General features: G+C 37.7%; 2 protein-coding genes across 2 annotated transcripts; both read right to left on the minus strand.

Moving 5' to 3' along the window:
• Positions 1 to 6,380: 6,380 nt before the first annotated feature.
• LOC142553987 (transmembrane 9 superfamily member 1-like) lies at positions 6,381 to 12,354 on the minus strand. The gene is made up of 12 exons (XM_075664577.1): positions 12,112 to 12,354; positions 10,558 to 10,750; positions 10,368 to 10,472; positions 9,900 to 9,917; positions 9,719 to 9,813; positions 9,486 to 9,638; positions 9,232 to 9,366; positions 8,986 to 9,152; positions 8,751 to 8,845; positions 8,221 to 8,594; positions 6,869 to 7,142; positions 6,381 to 6,719 (listed from the first exon to the last, which is right to left on the minus strand). The coding sequence occupies exons 1-12, from the start codon at positions 12,211 to 12,213 to the stop codon at positions 6,652 to 6,654; spliced, it is 1,779 nt and encodes a 592-aa protein (XP_075520692.1). The 5' UTR covers positions 12,214 to 12,354; the 3' UTR covers positions 6,381 to 6,651.
• A 577-nt stretch (positions 12,355 to 12,931) lies between these two features.
• Positions 12,932 to 15,494, minus strand: LOC142554714 (uncharacterized). Its single transcript, XM_075665384.1, has 5 exons — positions 15,474 to 15,494; positions 15,194 to 15,280; positions 14,699 to 15,103; positions 13,460 to 13,685; positions 12,932 to 13,341 (listed from the first exon to the last, which is right to left on the minus strand). The coding sequence occupies exons 1-5, from the start codon at positions 15,492 to 15,494 to the stop codon at positions 12,932 to 12,934; spliced, it is 1,149 nt and encodes a 382-aa protein (XP_075521499.1).
• Positions 15,495 to 15,898: the final 404 nt, after the last annotated feature.

Genomic DNA, 15,898 nt, shown 5'->3' on the forward strand with positions numbered 1-15,898 from the left:
GAATGACCCTTCGGTTGTAGGACTTAACTATGTGTCCTTTGTAATATTTCATTCTAATGGATGTAGCTTCTATCTTCTCTTCCACTAGATCTAGATCCGCTACCCGTCTTTCATCAATTTTTTCATCATAAAACATGATTCTCGAGGTCTCTTCTCCGATCTTCGCCGAAAGGACTGCTTCATTTCCATAAACCAGGTTGAAAGGTATTTCCTCGGGGCCATTCTTCGGAGTTGTCCTGTATGACCACAGCACGCTCGTGAGATCTTCCACCCAATTTTCTTTTGCATTCCCAAGTCTGGTTTATTAGTGATCTGTTGGTGACCTCCATTTACTCGCTGCTTTGAGAGTAAGCTACGGTTGTGAAGTGTTGCTGAATTTTCATTTATTTTTTTTTTTTGCACTAGGCTTGTATCTGAATCCCCTGAACTGTCTTTCAGTATCTAATATCAATTTTATTGGCACTAAAATCTACAAACAATGTTCTTCTAGAGAAACTTGAGGACCAAATTCTCAGTAATTTTGGCCAAAGCCTCAGCCTCCACCCATTCTAAAAAATTGTCAATAGCTACGAGCAAGAATTTTTTTTTGATATGGGGTCACGGGGAAAGGTCCCACTATGTTGATTCCCCATTGGTCAACGAACAAGCCGCCACTATATTTTTCACATTTGCAGCTGGTTGATGTTGGAGCTTAGCATGACGTTGACAACTTACAAGGGATCGGACGTCTTTCTGCATATTCGGACAAAAGTACCCGGCCATGAGTGCTTTTCGTGCCAAGAAATAAGCTCCCAATTGATTTTCACGATAGACTTTATGAATTTCCCTTAGTATGTAATTGGATTGATTGAGACCATAACATTTTAGAAGAGGTCAAGAGAGTGACATCTTGTACATAACTCCTTCAACAAGTATAAATTGAAGACTCTGCTTGCTTCAGTATATAGGCTTTTCTTGGATCTTGAGGGAGATCACAATCTTTATACACCAATAACTCGGCTCACCAGTATTGTCTTCTACTTCTTGAGGTGAAGGGCCCAAGTAGGGACTCAATTCTACCTAGACCACCACCTCCCTTGATTTCCAACTACGGATTGAGTTGGATATTTTAGCAAGGGTGTCAGTCTTCTTATTCTCTTCTCTATGGATTTGCTTAAATGCAAGCTCAGTGAAGAGCTGTTTCGCTGCCTCAACTGCCTTCACATATTCTACCAGCTTTTCATTTTTTATGTTATAAGATCCATTCAATTGTTGGGCTACCAATTGTAAATCAGAAAAATGTGCACCTGGGCGGCTCCAACCTGTTGTGCTGCCCTCAAGTCAACAAAGACTGATTCGTACTCTAGTTCATTATTAGATGCTCTGAAGTCCAACCTCACGACCGACTTTACCTCATCTCTCTTTGGACAGATCAATAACACTTCTACTCTGTTTCCTTCATTGGTGGACCAGACATCGACATATACCTTCCACAAATCTTTCACTTCGACGTGCAAAGTTTCAATCAAGAAGTCAGTCAAGGCTTGTGCTTTGATGGTTGTCCTAGGTCCATACCATATATTGTACTCCCTCAGTTCAGTGGTCCACTCAACCAACCGACTGAGATATCTGCACGAATCATTTTCCTCTCTAGAGGGCTGTTGGTGAGGACCATAATTGGGTGAGATAAGAAGTATGACCTTAATCTCCGAGCCATTGAGAACAAAGCCAAAGCGAGTTTTTCTACTACCACGTATCTGAGCTCAGCTGCTTTGAGTGCGTGGGAGATGTAATACATGGGGCTATGTTTTGTGCCCTCCTGTTTAATTAGCACTGAACTCATAGCTGCTTCGGTGGGTGAGAGATAGACGTATAATTTCTCTCATGGAACTGGCTTTGCTAATATTGGAAGTTCGGCTAAGTACTTCTTCAACTCCTCAAAGGATTTCATGTATTCTTAATCCTATTAAAATTTCTTAGCTCTTCGGAGAATGCGGAAGAAGGGTAGACTGCGATGCGCTGCCCTTGATATAAAAATAATCGTGATAAAGCGGCAATTCTCCCGGCAAGCTTTTGGACCTCATAGAGATTCCCGGGAGGTGGCATAGACTGAATGACCTTTACTTTCTCAGGATTGAACTCAATTCCGCTTTTTGTTACCCTATAGCCTAGAAACTTTCCGCTCTTGACCTCGAAAACACATTTCAAGGGTTCAGCTTTAAACCATAGGACCCCAAAGTGGCGAAGGTCTCTTGGAGGTCGACTATGAGGTGAGCCAAGCTCTTGGACTTCACCAAAATATCATCCACGTATATCTACACATATCGACCAACTTGAGCTGAGAAAACCTTGTCCATGAGTCTTTGATACATAGCTCCCACCTTTTTTAATCCTAAGGGCATTACCACATAACAAAATGTCCCTTCGGAGGTGATAAAGCTTGCTTTATCTTTATCCTCTTATGCCAGTGGGATCTGATGATATCTCTGATAGGCGTTCACCATACACAAGTATTGATGTCTTCTGGTGGAGTCAACCAGTTGATCAATCTTTGCAAAGGATAACAATCTTTCGGGCATGCGTTATTGAGATCTTTGAAATCAACACACATCATCCATCTGCCCAAACACTTGGTAACTAGGACATTCGATAACCATGTTGGGAAAAGGACCTCCCGTATGTGTCGAGCTTTGGGGAGCACATTGAAGCGGTGCTCTATGACGTTTTGACTGACCCCTCGAAGTTCTTGTGCGGACCAAGAAAAGACATCTGAGCTTGCCTTTAGACAGGTCATCATATCACTTTTAGTTTGGAGGTCCAGGTCGGCCACATGCTTGATGTTTTGTTTGATTCCTATCTCAACTGTCTCTGGTTCTTCATCTGTTGTGAGCTAAACCTCCTTTTTGGGGATCATCCTTGGCTGGCCCGCTCCAACCATCCCTACTTCCCTTTGGGACCTCTTTATTTACACTTTCACCTCGTCCACAGAACAGCGACGAGCTGATTTTTTATCTCCGTAGACGATTCCTACCTCTTTCCCTACAAGAAACTTCAACTTTTGATGGCAGGTGGAGCTTACAGCTCGTAATTCAGTCAGGACAGGTTTGCCCAGTATTTTGTTGTATGAAGAAGGAGCATCCACCACAGTAAAACATGTCATTTTGGTAATGCGGCACACTCCCGTATCCAAAGATAAGGGGAGCATTATTCGTCCTAATGGTTGTACAACATGTCCCGTGAACTCGAATAGAGCAATAAAGATAGGGTCAAACCCAAAGCTCTCCACCTTCATTTGATCAAGGGTCTTCTTGAAGAGAATATTAACTGAACTTCTTGAGTCAACGAAGATTCTCGCCACATTATAATTGACGACAGTGAGAGTTACTAACAAAGCATCAGTTGTGGGGCTGCCACAACACCTTTCAAGTCCTCTGATCTGAATCTGATAGTCGGGTCGGACTTAGGAACAAGGATCTAATACAAGATTTTCCTATCTCCTCCCATGAGCTTTCCTGACTCTTCCTGAATCTCTGTCAGTTGCACCTCCGGATATCATATGTATTATACCTCAGGTCGGGGGGTCGTTGGCTATTTGTTCGACTTGAGGTCCTCGGTTACCTTTCTCCTGTGGAGGGTAAGCCCGACCCCCTGATTAGGTCGGTTTTCCCTAGGTGGTGCCCTCTGATTCGCCCAGAGAGGTCCCCGACCTCTCTTATTAGCTTGATGCTGCCCCTCAGCTCGGGTCAGGAGGTCATTTTATATGGATCTCTCTACATGATTCTTTCCACCTCTTCTCCCAGTCTTTGACAATCATTAGTGGTGTGACCATATTCTTGATGGAACTCACATAATTTATCTGAGGGAGGTAAACGTGGAACTCTCTCGGCTTGTCTCGAGCGCTATAACTTCCTTCTTTCCTCACAGATCGCCATGGGCCTTTCCAAAATCATAGCTAATGGTGCATAATAAAACTGCCCCACGCCTCGGCCACGCTCCTCGACTCTATCTACTGGCCTCTTCCTGCTTGGCTCTACCTTCTCCTTCCCTTTATCCTTTTCTCCTGACCTAACATATATCTACCTCTGCTTCTGTGCATCTTCAAGGTTCACGTATTTCTCAGTTCGGCTTAGAAGCTCATCATAACTGCGAGGGGTTTTATTTTATCAAAGAACTGAAAAATTGTTCTCCTCGGAGGCCTTGCGTGAAGGCATTTACTAGTGTCTCAGGTAGCAGTAGTCAGCACCTCCAGGGCCGCGCTGTTAAATCGCCTGATGAATCCCTTAGCGACTCTGCCTCACTCTGTTTCACGTTGAACAAGCCCATAGAGGTCTTCAAATATCTCTTGCTTGTGGCGTATAACGTATTGGTTAATAAATATGACACTAAATTCCCGAAAGTTTGTAAAAGAGTGGGTGGCAACAGATCGAACCACCTCTGGGCTAAACCCACTAAGGTGGTGAGGAAGACTCGGCACTTCACCCCATCCGAGTATCTATACAGCAAGGCGGCATTGTTGAACCTCCCCAAATGCTCTTCCGAGTATGTACTCCCATCATAATCCCTGACGATCGGTGGACAAAAATTGAGTGAGAGGTCTTCATTTAGTATTTCTAGGGAGTGGGCTCTATCTGTCTATTGTAGGAGGTCGACTTGTCTGCCCAACATCATGATTTCCTCCCACATGGATTCTAGATTCTCAGGTGGAGGTGGAGGAAGAAGTGGTGGTGGAACTTGATTTCGACGAAGGGCCTCTTCGACAGAACTATTAATCAACTGGGCCAACTGATCCATACTGAGATTCACCACACCTCTTCCTTGATCGTCTCTTGGACCTGTTCTTCGTCCTCTTAATCCCCCACATATCTATGTCTTCTGCTCACGACTTCCCACAGAGGCGCCAATTGATGTTGATGAAAATCGTGAAGGCTGTTGGAGGTCGGATCTCGCTTTGGAAGCTCGGGTCGCACCTTCGGATATGGAAGCACAAACAAGAACGTTCGAAGGGGGCCAAATTATTGTTTCAGGTTACCCCTCTGACGCTCAAGTCAGAAAATAGGAAAATAGAAAGAGTATTATGTGCGTTCAGAATGAGTGAATAAATGAATAAATAACAATCGGAACCTGATATTTATAGGAGAAGAGTCTTTGTGCGAGTAAAGTTCTTTGGCTACTAAAACTCTGATATTTGTAGAGTTCTAAATCTGTTGAACTCTTGATTATCAGAATCTTAGATAATGTTAGCATAAACCTCTACAAGCTTTATTTCTGCATATTGCATATTGATGTATCTGTGTAGGAGCTCATTGAGGCAATAGCTCGTCTGACGTGTACTGAGTGAGTCCAAGACTTTTATGGGAGCTCGCTCGGGAGGTCGGCCACGCCTTGCTGATCGACTGAGATTATGGAAGTATGAGAGATCGGCTGGGGTGAGTTCCCGGATGACCTCCCAACAAATCTGGGTAAATTGAGCCCAGTGTGGATCTCTAGATGAACTGATGGATTCAGGTGAATGAGGTGACCTCCTAGTGAAGCCCTACTCATTACAATGATCTCTCGGAACTATCTGGATATTGGGCATGAATTCCCCAGAGCTATCGAGAGTGGGCAGAACCTATCTCTTGAGGCATCATTTATGTATTAAAAATTAGAGAGAGATATATATATATATATATATCTATACTACTTTATTAAGTTTGAGGCACTTAGAGTGACTAATTTTTAGTGTCATGGTCTGTTTTATTAATTATATATTAATAAAATGTTAAAATTTTAATGTAAGTTATATGTAGTTCAGTGGATAGAATCATTGTTACTTGGGGTTTAGGTTATAAGTTCAATTATTAATGAGGTCATTTTTTATTCTTTTATTTTTCAATTTATTTTGTAATTTATATATCAAAATTACGATGTAGTCCCTCACTATTTCTTATAATTATATTTTGATCTTCATTTAAATATAAATCAAATGAATTATAAAAATATTATACAAACACGCAACGCATGCATCGGTGCACTAATATATATATATATTTGAATATAATATCATAGTTAAATTGTTTTTTTAATGACGCAAAACTGAATCGAAAATGATAATAATGATTATTGGGGAGAAAGCGAAAAGGAAAGGGAAATATATATCTGGAAAAAATGACGTGGAAGTGCATACCATCTTTATTTCCGGAAAACAAAAACACTGCCTTAAAATTAAACCAAACATTTTTACCAAAAACCAAAAAACAAAAAAAAAAAAAAAACGAAATGGAGAGAATATTAAAAAAATACAATGAAGTCGGTTAAGTTTGATCCAATAATCCAGTTTTATACTACCGGTTTAGTCGATTCAGTTTTAATCGAATGATCATCCCTATTTACGAAGCACCATCCATTGCACAGCTGAGGTATAACTGCATCAAAGGACGACTATATTTGAAACACGTTTTTGACGTAAAAATAATCGCTGCATTCTAAATTATGCGAGCAGATTTAGTCTCAAGACTCGGACAACAACCCGAAAATTTTCTGGGGCATCCCCACGAAAACGAGTTACATGCAGAATTTTAAACCTTTATGAATAATGAACTGAGAAAGTAGTCAACTACAGGCTTCTTCGGATATAGTTCCCAGCTAGGAGATGCAACAGGACGATACGACGATTCTGTGCTCGGACAAATTCTAGTCGCATTTGATGTTTTGGTAAATCCTCCTTACAAACAAATTAGAGCCCAAGTATCCAACAGCCCCTGAAAGTGCAAAATCAACAGCCATGATAGTTGAATTTAGATAAATAAATCATTAGTACATAAGTTTCAACCCAATCATCTACATGAAATTATATACAACTATAACTAGAAACAAATCTTGAAAATAGCCGATTTTATATTGTACATACCGCAAAGAATTCCCAATCCAAGGCAAAACATCAACGTGTAACCAAAGTAGAAGCTGGTCTGGAAGAACCCTGACATTTTTGTCTTCATGGAGTAGTAATATATAGAGTACAAATACACATAGATTGCTGTTGAGGCTGCAGAAAAGAAAGAAGTCCACTTCCAATGATAATTCTCAGCATTTAGCAGGAAATATGTTCCCACGATGGTCACACAGGCAGTCACAATTACAAGAATCAGGAAAACAAGCAGCATAAAACCATATACGTAGTACACCTGACAATGAAGTAAGAGAATGATAGTTTTTAGTGAGGCAAAGGCAATGCGATATTGTCAACCAGTTCTCTTTCAGGAAGAATGGGGAAAATTAGATACGGTACTTCAGACTTAAGGATAATTTGCATTCACATCCCTTACACTTCATGTATTTGACACTCACCTTGCTTGACATGTTATAATAAATGTCAAATGCAGAAAACATAGAGGAAGTGAATGCAAATAACCATTAGATTTAAATGTATGATTGACCTTTTAAATAGAATTTTATTCAGTACAAAGAGGCGGAAGAGAGGTGGTATGCTGACCATAAATCGAAGCTAGTATAAGTGATTGCACAACACATGACAATAATCATCATGACAAGCTATAATTTATTAGAGTTCGTAAAAACTGTTCTTAATTTATACATCTTTGTCCCCTCTAAGCTGTATGATTATTTCGAAATTTATCCCACTAGAAATGGGAAACCAACTCTAAACAAGTTGTCCCACTAATTGATGAGGCCGACAGACCACATCGACCACTTCAATAATTTGGCAACAACAGACACACTAGCATACATTCGATCCATGAGAATTAGAATCACGTGGATTCTGGTGTTTCATACGCAACTAATAAACTAGGAAAAAAATACCATATTACCTACTTTCATTCAGCCTCAGATTTCAGGTTAAAAAACCCAACCACAAAAATAAGGCCTAAAACTTTCAAAAGTCAAAGTCAAACATATTTTAGGCAATAGAACCAAACCCTAAAAATAATACTCTTAGAACCTAAACCCTAAATAAAGCATATAACTTCGAAAATGTCAATTCCAAATCTATTCAACACAAACTATAGGTGTGAGAAATGAGTGCTATAAAAATAGCGCAAGAGACATCTAACAAACATCAGATCCATGTAGCATCATATCTGAACTCAGATGACCCAGAATGCCCTCTTCACAAACAATATAGCGTCTTGCAATTCAGCGATCACACGACTCTTCCGCATAACAGCATTTGTAGTCAATATTGTAATCTTGGAAAGAAAATGGAATATGAGATATAAAAAGCAAAAAAGAATAATATATTACCTTGTAATTCCAAAAGGAAGTGAAAACAAAATACATCTCAATGAATATGCTGCCAAAGGGAAGTAATCCTCCCATCATAGATACTACAGAAGGTGTCAAATACCACTTTTTCTGCGGAATTGGTCGTGGAATGGTCTTCACACGACAGGGATTGTTTGGAGCACCACTCCAGTTTCTTCCAATAACCGTACCCAAAAGTGCCAATGGGAAGGAAATAAAAGCCCATATGACAAAGACAACCACCATTGTGCCAAAGGGAATGGCTGCTAGGGACCCATAAAATATTGCGATGGTGTTCAAAATGAAACCAATCCCGAAGCACATGAAAGGAAAGAGTGAAGCTGTAAGAATCATGGATTTGATCCAGTTTTTGCCTGCAACAATGAAAAGAAATAAGTTTATCATATATGTGAAAAGAATTAACAAATGAATCCAGATTAAAATGATCTAAGAAAAGACATGAGTATAACAACAGGCAAGCACAAAAAGGATAACAAGAAACAGAAAAACTGTAATAATGACATCCATACCACCATGGCGTGAGTACATTCCACCACTGACATAGCCTGAAATAAATGATGTAAAAGCATAACATACTATAAAAGTCGTGACAATTGCTCCTCTCCTGAAAGAAGCATACACCAAGATAAGTCACAGACAACAACCAATAGCAAACAATAAATCTACCGCACCAGAGAGATAATGGGAGTGCACTATGTAGCCTGATACTTGGGAAAGAAGCTGGCTAGGAAATTCAACGCATACCCAATATACAGCATTCCCACAATGGCAAATAAGATGACAAGTAGAACCAGCAATGCTAGTTGTGCACCAGTACCAACAAGAGCACACAATAAAGCTAAACTGCGGGGCGTCCGAAACACATCTCCATGAACAAGTTTCCAACCAGATTCTTCACTGACATCTCTTTCCTAGAAATGAGAAGTTCTAGAGCATCAATATTAAAGTGAAAAAGGAAATAAATTCAGAAACCAAGTATTAGATTATCACCAGGGTTTCTAGATCGTCATCCTCGCGCGCATATTTAGCATAATCATTTCGTAAAGTTCGCATCAATATCATTGACACCAGACCGGTAAGGAATATAACCATCATAAAGGAATTAAAAATGGAGAACCAATGTATCTGCATAAAATTGGAAGGTCAGTCACAACTTAAAATCTGAAGTCAGCAATGTGACTTTTTCAAATCAGTCTGCATTTATAAATTGCATAATTCAGATGATATCCAAATGTCAGCGTTACCTGATGCTCAAAAAAAGGATAGTCCAGGTAGACATCAAAACGACGTGCAAATGAGATGTTTGTAGGTGTCCATTTAACTGAATAGGTCATATCCAATGTCACCCCAACTTCCAATGGCTTTGGATTATGCTGAGTGAGATTGACTTGAATGATCTACAAGACAAAGAAAATAAATTAAAAAAAGAACCAACAAAACCAACCAGCATTCAACACAACTTTAAATAGCCAGAGACTTGATCTTTGTTGTACTGCACACTGATGCTCTTATGCGTGTAGAGCATGGGCTTGCTACCACCTTTTCTTTCTGAACCCAATTCACCAACATACCCTGCAAAAACAATATAAATCATTCAAAGAAACATAGGGTATTCACTTTTCAGAAAACATTAAGCACAGAGTCCATGGAAACTTTACCCCATAGAGGCAGATCATCTGAGCTTGTGATCGGCATATCAGCAACAACAGGAAAGAGAATGAGAATCAGATAACTGATATTACACTTAACTTTGTCAAAAAAAGTGAAAAGCGCTCCAACTAAAATTACTTTCAAACTTACATATTTAAAAAAATTCACTTTTATTCTACGTTCATCATCACATAAGGATTTTGAAGAACGGTTCACAACAATTAGCCAGGGACGAGCCTCCAAGATAAAATGATGCTTTCACGTATGTTAAGTGTTAAATCAAAAGCACCTAGACATAGTAATGCGGCCAACAGTACATGCATGTAACTGTTACACTAGGATGATTACATATATCTTGCACTGAGCACGTGGGGATATGAAAGTAAATATATACTGCATAAACCAACTTTAGAGTGATAAATAATGCACCCACGGTAACCCTAGGTGATCATAAAATCAAAAGGCAGATAACATACCCATGAAGAATTCAAGCCAGTAGTTATTTTCAATTGCATCCTTGAATACCTTCGCTTTTGATTCATCCAGCTCAATCTCACAAATGGTAGCCTTGTCCACATGCTCTGCCAAATGAAACAAATTTATGCAATTGTATACCAAAACAACGCCTGGATACTTGACAGAGATGAGACATCTACATGCACTTACTTTGAAATCTTATCTCGGTCAAACTATCAATAAGCTCATTTCCACCCAATACCTCACCAAGCCCACCCCATTTGTGAGCAGCATTGCCGGATGGACGACAAAATGGAAGGCTGTAATAGTTATATGTCTCTTGTGGATTATTGTATGGCCCTACTTTATTTACCCAAAGGGTTACGAGCTCATCAGGTTGATACTGCAGGAAAAGGAAAAAGAAGTGAGAAAAAGATTGTGTGGCCAACAAAGCATAGAAAACTGTCATATCCCAAACACCCTACAGCAGCTAAAATTACAAAACAAAATGCAAGGAAAAAATGAGCTTATGGTGTTTCATCAGTAAAGAATATCGCTTTGTTATAGAACTCCCTTTCGAAAAATGCGATTTAATATGGTTTAGATAACACAGAAGATACCGAATTCCAAATTTAAGGGAACATTGTTTAAAAACTAATGGGAGGGAACAAAATGCTTTATTTTTTTTTCTAGGAAATACAGTATCAACCGAATACCATCAATGGTTTATTTAAACCGAGAGATGGTGGGCATCCGAGGTGCTCATTTTCTGTCAACAATTAGAAACAAAAACAAAACTCAAAGTTATAATAAAGTTAAACTTCATGGAGTTATAATGCAAGATGAACCAACTACTGAGGTAAAACACTACAGAGAACATCCAAGAGGCCCTGGTCAGAGTGCCAACTAGTGCCAATATCATGAACTTACAGTCCCTATGATGCATGTCAGCATGAGTTTCAAATCAAGCTAAGCATATTTCTTTCAATTGTTCATTAGAAAATATTTGATAATTCTGTTGACCGACCATGTGAAGAATATTATACACCATCATGTTGAGAGAACTCCACAAAACTACCATCATTTAACCCAAAAAATCCTGACAAATTTAATAAAAGAAGATTCATGGGTATTTGTACAAATTAAATGACAGAAAACACAAAAATTTCTGAAATCACTTCCTCATGGCTGGGGAATTAATAGAAAAGGTCAACTAAGACATGATATATCTACCAGAGGCAACCACCCCATCTCTCCAAAAATATTCAAATTCATATGTAATTATACCTAATTTTATTTTCAAAAAAAAAAGTTCGCAATTGATTCATCCTCACGGGCCAGGCACGAAATTCTAAACTACAAGTTCCCTCGGAGCTGAAAATACAATCTACTCGACTGGGAAATGGAACAAGTACCCCCGAGCAACAGAAAACTTTTACTGCCAACTATACCTAGACTTCTCTTACCCATACTGCCGTACCTGCCGCCCGGTACCGACCACATTCCCACAGTGAACAAAGAAAAAACGACGGCGAAGATGCTAACATATCAGCTCGCGACTTCATAACAAAACTACAATACAGGAGTGAACCTTCCGCATTCCTTGAGACAAAAACAAACACAACTCTCCGTTCCCCTGTATCAGGTATCTTCAAACAGATCTAAGCCATTCGACCAAACGTTCTCCGTCCAATTAATCCAAGCTCCTCGACTACGAAATTAGGGTTTCATTCATCACAGAGAGGAATGAACCGACATGCGTACCTTGTGATCATACTCCGAGGCGAGAACCGGCGATAGGAGTACGAGGCTGAGGACAACGGCGGCGGCAAGAGGAGACATCGAAGATCGAACTGCAAGCAGCATCTGGCAGTGGATCGCCGGAGACGATGCTGCGCGGATCAAGCAACCGAATATGAAATGACAAGTGCACTCACAGAGCTAACGAGTGAAGTCAACACCATTGGCGTCCATGGTACCAGTACAGTTTAGGTATAGACATGTGTAAGCGGGGTCTATTGAAGGAAGAGATTTAATAATTTTCAATTATTTTTTTTAAATGATAGATTTTCGTGGATTTGGTATATTTATATTGATTTTTGTAGAATTTTACAAATTTGTAAACAGAATTGTATGGACTTTTGTAGATTTTTTACAAGATTTTGATAGATATTTGTAGACTTTTTGCAAAAAAAATTATAATTTAATTTAACAAAATCAAAATTTTAATATATATTATTTCTTCGAACTAGTAATTATTTAACATAAATAATATCTTTACTTTGAAATAAATTTATTTATTTAAAAAGTAAATATGTCTAATATATGAAAAAAAAATCACGATTCAATTTAACAAAATTAAAATTGCAATCACCATGTCTATTCAACATGCATAAATAATTAATCAATAAAATTTTAATTTATAAGTATATATAAATAAATTTAATCAATATAGATAAATAGCTAATCAAAACATTATGAAATTTGATAAATTTTAAGCAGTTTTTTATGAAAAAAAAATCTAAGGTTCGTTATTGTGAATATGATCAACGTCACTCCACATTCTGTTTGCTATAGTATCTCTTCATGCATTTGCATTTGCTCGTTGTTGTTCTTCAGTGCCAAATATTTGATCAAAGTTGTTATCCTCGTAAACTTGTTCTGATGAAGGTTGTGGAACTTCATTCTCTGGTTCAATTGGAAATTCATCAGACCGACACTCCTTTCGAAGAAAATTGTGCAATCCGCCACAAGCCAATACAAGCTCCGACTGTGTTGTATATGGAAATGGAGGAGCAGTTTTGAATATTTTGAACCGCGATTTAAATATACCGAATATCCTCTCAATGACGTTTCTCAAAGAGGCATGACGAAGATTGAACAACTCTTTTGCATCTTCAGGGTGACGACCTTGGCCAGTGAATTCTTGGAGATGATAACGAACACCTCTAAAAGGAGCCAAGAATTGACGTCGATTTGCATATCCACAATACACTAAAAAAATTTACCTATCGAACAATATTTGTAGAATCAAGTAACCAATGAATAACATATATAATCTTAAAAAATTACAAACTTTTTAAATAAGTAGCATATAGAACAAAAAACATACCTTGTGGCACTTTAAGCCCGTTATTTCTTGATAAAGCATCTGTCAATATGTTTGAATCATGGGCAGATCCCTCCCACCCACTGAGCACATAAATAAATTCTAAATCAAAGTTACAAGCTGCTAAAACATTTTGAGAAATTGTCCCGTGACGATTACGATAATTGTTAGTATCATGCCCAAACACTGTTGCTGGAATATGAGTGCCATCAATAGCTCCAATGCAATCCTACAATAAGAAAAACATAATAAAAATTGTGGTACTTATAATAATAACAACTAAAAAGAATTTAATCACTTACTTTAAAATAAGGATAAAATCTTGTACTCTCTCTTATTTTTCTGGAACTCCTGATCATGGTTTGACCATCATATCTGCTGCAATGCTATTCAATGCTCTCAACACTTTGTTGAAGTTTTGGCTAGTATTGTATTGTGATCGACCGAATATTTTATGAATCAAGCAATATCGAGTATTTTGACCGACAACAAGTAAAAACATGGTAAGCATTTCTTCAATACAAATATATCTTGTATCTTGCAATGGTGTTTTTTCTCTAAGGATGTTGCACAATTTTAAAAATACGTCAGGGTACATTCTATATATTTCTCGAAAGTTTGTAGGATCCTCTTTTAATATTTTATGGATATATTCGTATCCACTTGAAGTTATTGGTCGTCTATTTAAGGGACGATGGACACGTTCGTCATTCATGCTAGTTATATGCTTAGTTAGCACATAGAAGATCCCAAGAATTTCCCTCAACAAATACCTAAAAGTTTCATGTAATTTTTTTTCGAATTCCTCTTCTTCCATTTGATCTTCTACATCATGTACGTTGATATATGACATTTTAATGAACCACCTGATATCAGACAAGGAATTAGAATAAAATAAGTCTATGAATTTATTGAATATCATTCCATGTAAAACTCAAAATTTATATAAATAATCCAAAAATCCACAATCAGAAAACAAATAAAAAGAATATGTCCAGAAATTAAATCACAATATAACTCATTATTGATCATGTCCCTAAAAATACTCATTCATTTAATTTATAGTCTATCCATCCCGAACGCTCTTCAATTGTCATTTTCAAGAAATCCATCTTCTTTGATCTGGTGTTAAGTAAATCAAGCACTTTGTATTGAGTACCGATTATCCAAATTTGGGACCTCTTTGATAGCATCCCAACAAGTATCACCTGCATTCCCTATTAATTCTATCTTAGAAACTACCTTCTCAAGAGTGTGAGATATTTCACATATATAATTTGGGTCTGTATTCTTGAATGTGCTTGATTTTGCTTCAAACTCAGTCCTATCTCGTTTTTTTGTAGTTGGTGGAACCTCTGAACTTCTGGGCTGAGGGGATAATGGTAAAGCAGAGTCCTCAAAAAATGGAAGCTGGTGTGAAGATTCTTGTTTGTCACTTTGCACAAATTCACCACTATCATAATCAAAGACATAATCATCTAATAAATTAGTTTCCCTATTTTCTTCTATATCAAATGTTCTTGCATCAGTATCATCTCCTAGTCCAATTGAGTATTTTCCAGTAGCAGTTCCAGACCCGACCGCGATTCTCAAATCTTCATAATCCTCAAAAGTGTCTGTCCGATAATGTTCATGTTTAGGATGAGACTGGTAAAGAACAAAAAACAACAATTGTTAAAATTAGTTATAATTCTAATTATAAATATAAATTTATTATTTTAACTCAAAGACTTTTACCTTGAAATAGTCCTCACATACTTCATCTTTAGCAGTGAATTTCTTTGTCACGGAATCCCATCCAAAACCAGAGTTATGACGTATAAGCTTACAATATTATTGTATCGCTGTTTGAACCACTTTAAACGACTTTGATATTGTGTAATAGTCTTTTCACATCCAAGTTTTTTGTTTAGAGCAGGAAGTATTTTTTTCTCCACAGTTTTCTTGTTAAATACTCCGTTCTTATCACGTCATCCTCGCATTGCGGCATCAACCATGATTTTTAGCAATTCATTACTCTCTTCAGTCGTCCACACATTATATTTTGCTTACGAATCTCCCATTGTAATTATTACTTGAGTATGCATAAGATATAAAATATACGGTAGTAAGAAGCAAACAAGCACATACATTTTACTAGATATTGACCAAAATAAGTAAAAAGATCTAGAGACAATGATAAAGTGTGATACAAACAATCAAACAATAAGGACTAACAAGAATTTTAAGAAAGAAGCTTCTAAGTTTTATGCTTATCACAACTACATGATATACATTGATTTTAAGTCAATGCATTAATTCATAAATGGACTATACATGTGATGTTTTTTACTGTGCGACATTTAACGATGCAATAGAATTAATATTATTGAATACCTTAAATATATCAATATTAGATATTAATATGTCAAACTTACTCATTATTATGATGATTTGGGAAGC

The sequence above is a fragment of the Primulina tabacum genome, chromosome 8, assembly GCF_025594145.1.
Source record: "Primulina tabacum isolate GXHZ01 chromosome 8, ASM2559414v2, whole genome shotgun sequence".
Taxonomy (NCBI): Eukaryota; Viridiplantae; Streptophyta; class Magnoliopsida; order Lamiales; family Gesneriaceae; genus Primulina; species Primulina tabacum.

Excerpts from the sequence above, each read along its gene's own strand:
- LOC142553987 (XM_075664577.1), bottom strand. The coding sequence starts at position 12,213 with ATGCTGCTTGCAGTTCGATCTTCGATGTCTCCTCTTGCCGCCGCCGTT. Across the intron at positions 9,639-9,718 it reads TGCAGTACAACAAAGATCAA|ATCATTCAAGTCAATCTCAC; the intron begins GTCTCTGGCTAT and ends TTTGTCTTGTAG. Across the intron at positions 9,367-9,485 it reads ATCCTTTTTTTGAGCATCAG|ATACATTGGTTCTCCATTTT; the intron begins GTAACGCTGACA and ends AATTTTATGCAG.
- LOC142554714 (XM_075665384.1), bottom strand. The coding sequence starts at position 15,494 with ATGTGTGGACGACTGAAGAGA. Across the intron at positions 15,281-15,473 it reads TGTGTGGACGACTGAAGAGA|CTTATACGTCATAACTCTGG; the intron begins GTAATGAATTGC and ends TAATATTGTAAG. Across the intron at positions 13,342-13,459 it reads CGGGCTTAAAGTGCCACAAG|TGTATTGTGGATATGCAAAT; the intron begins GTATGTTTTTTG and ends AAATTTTTTTAG.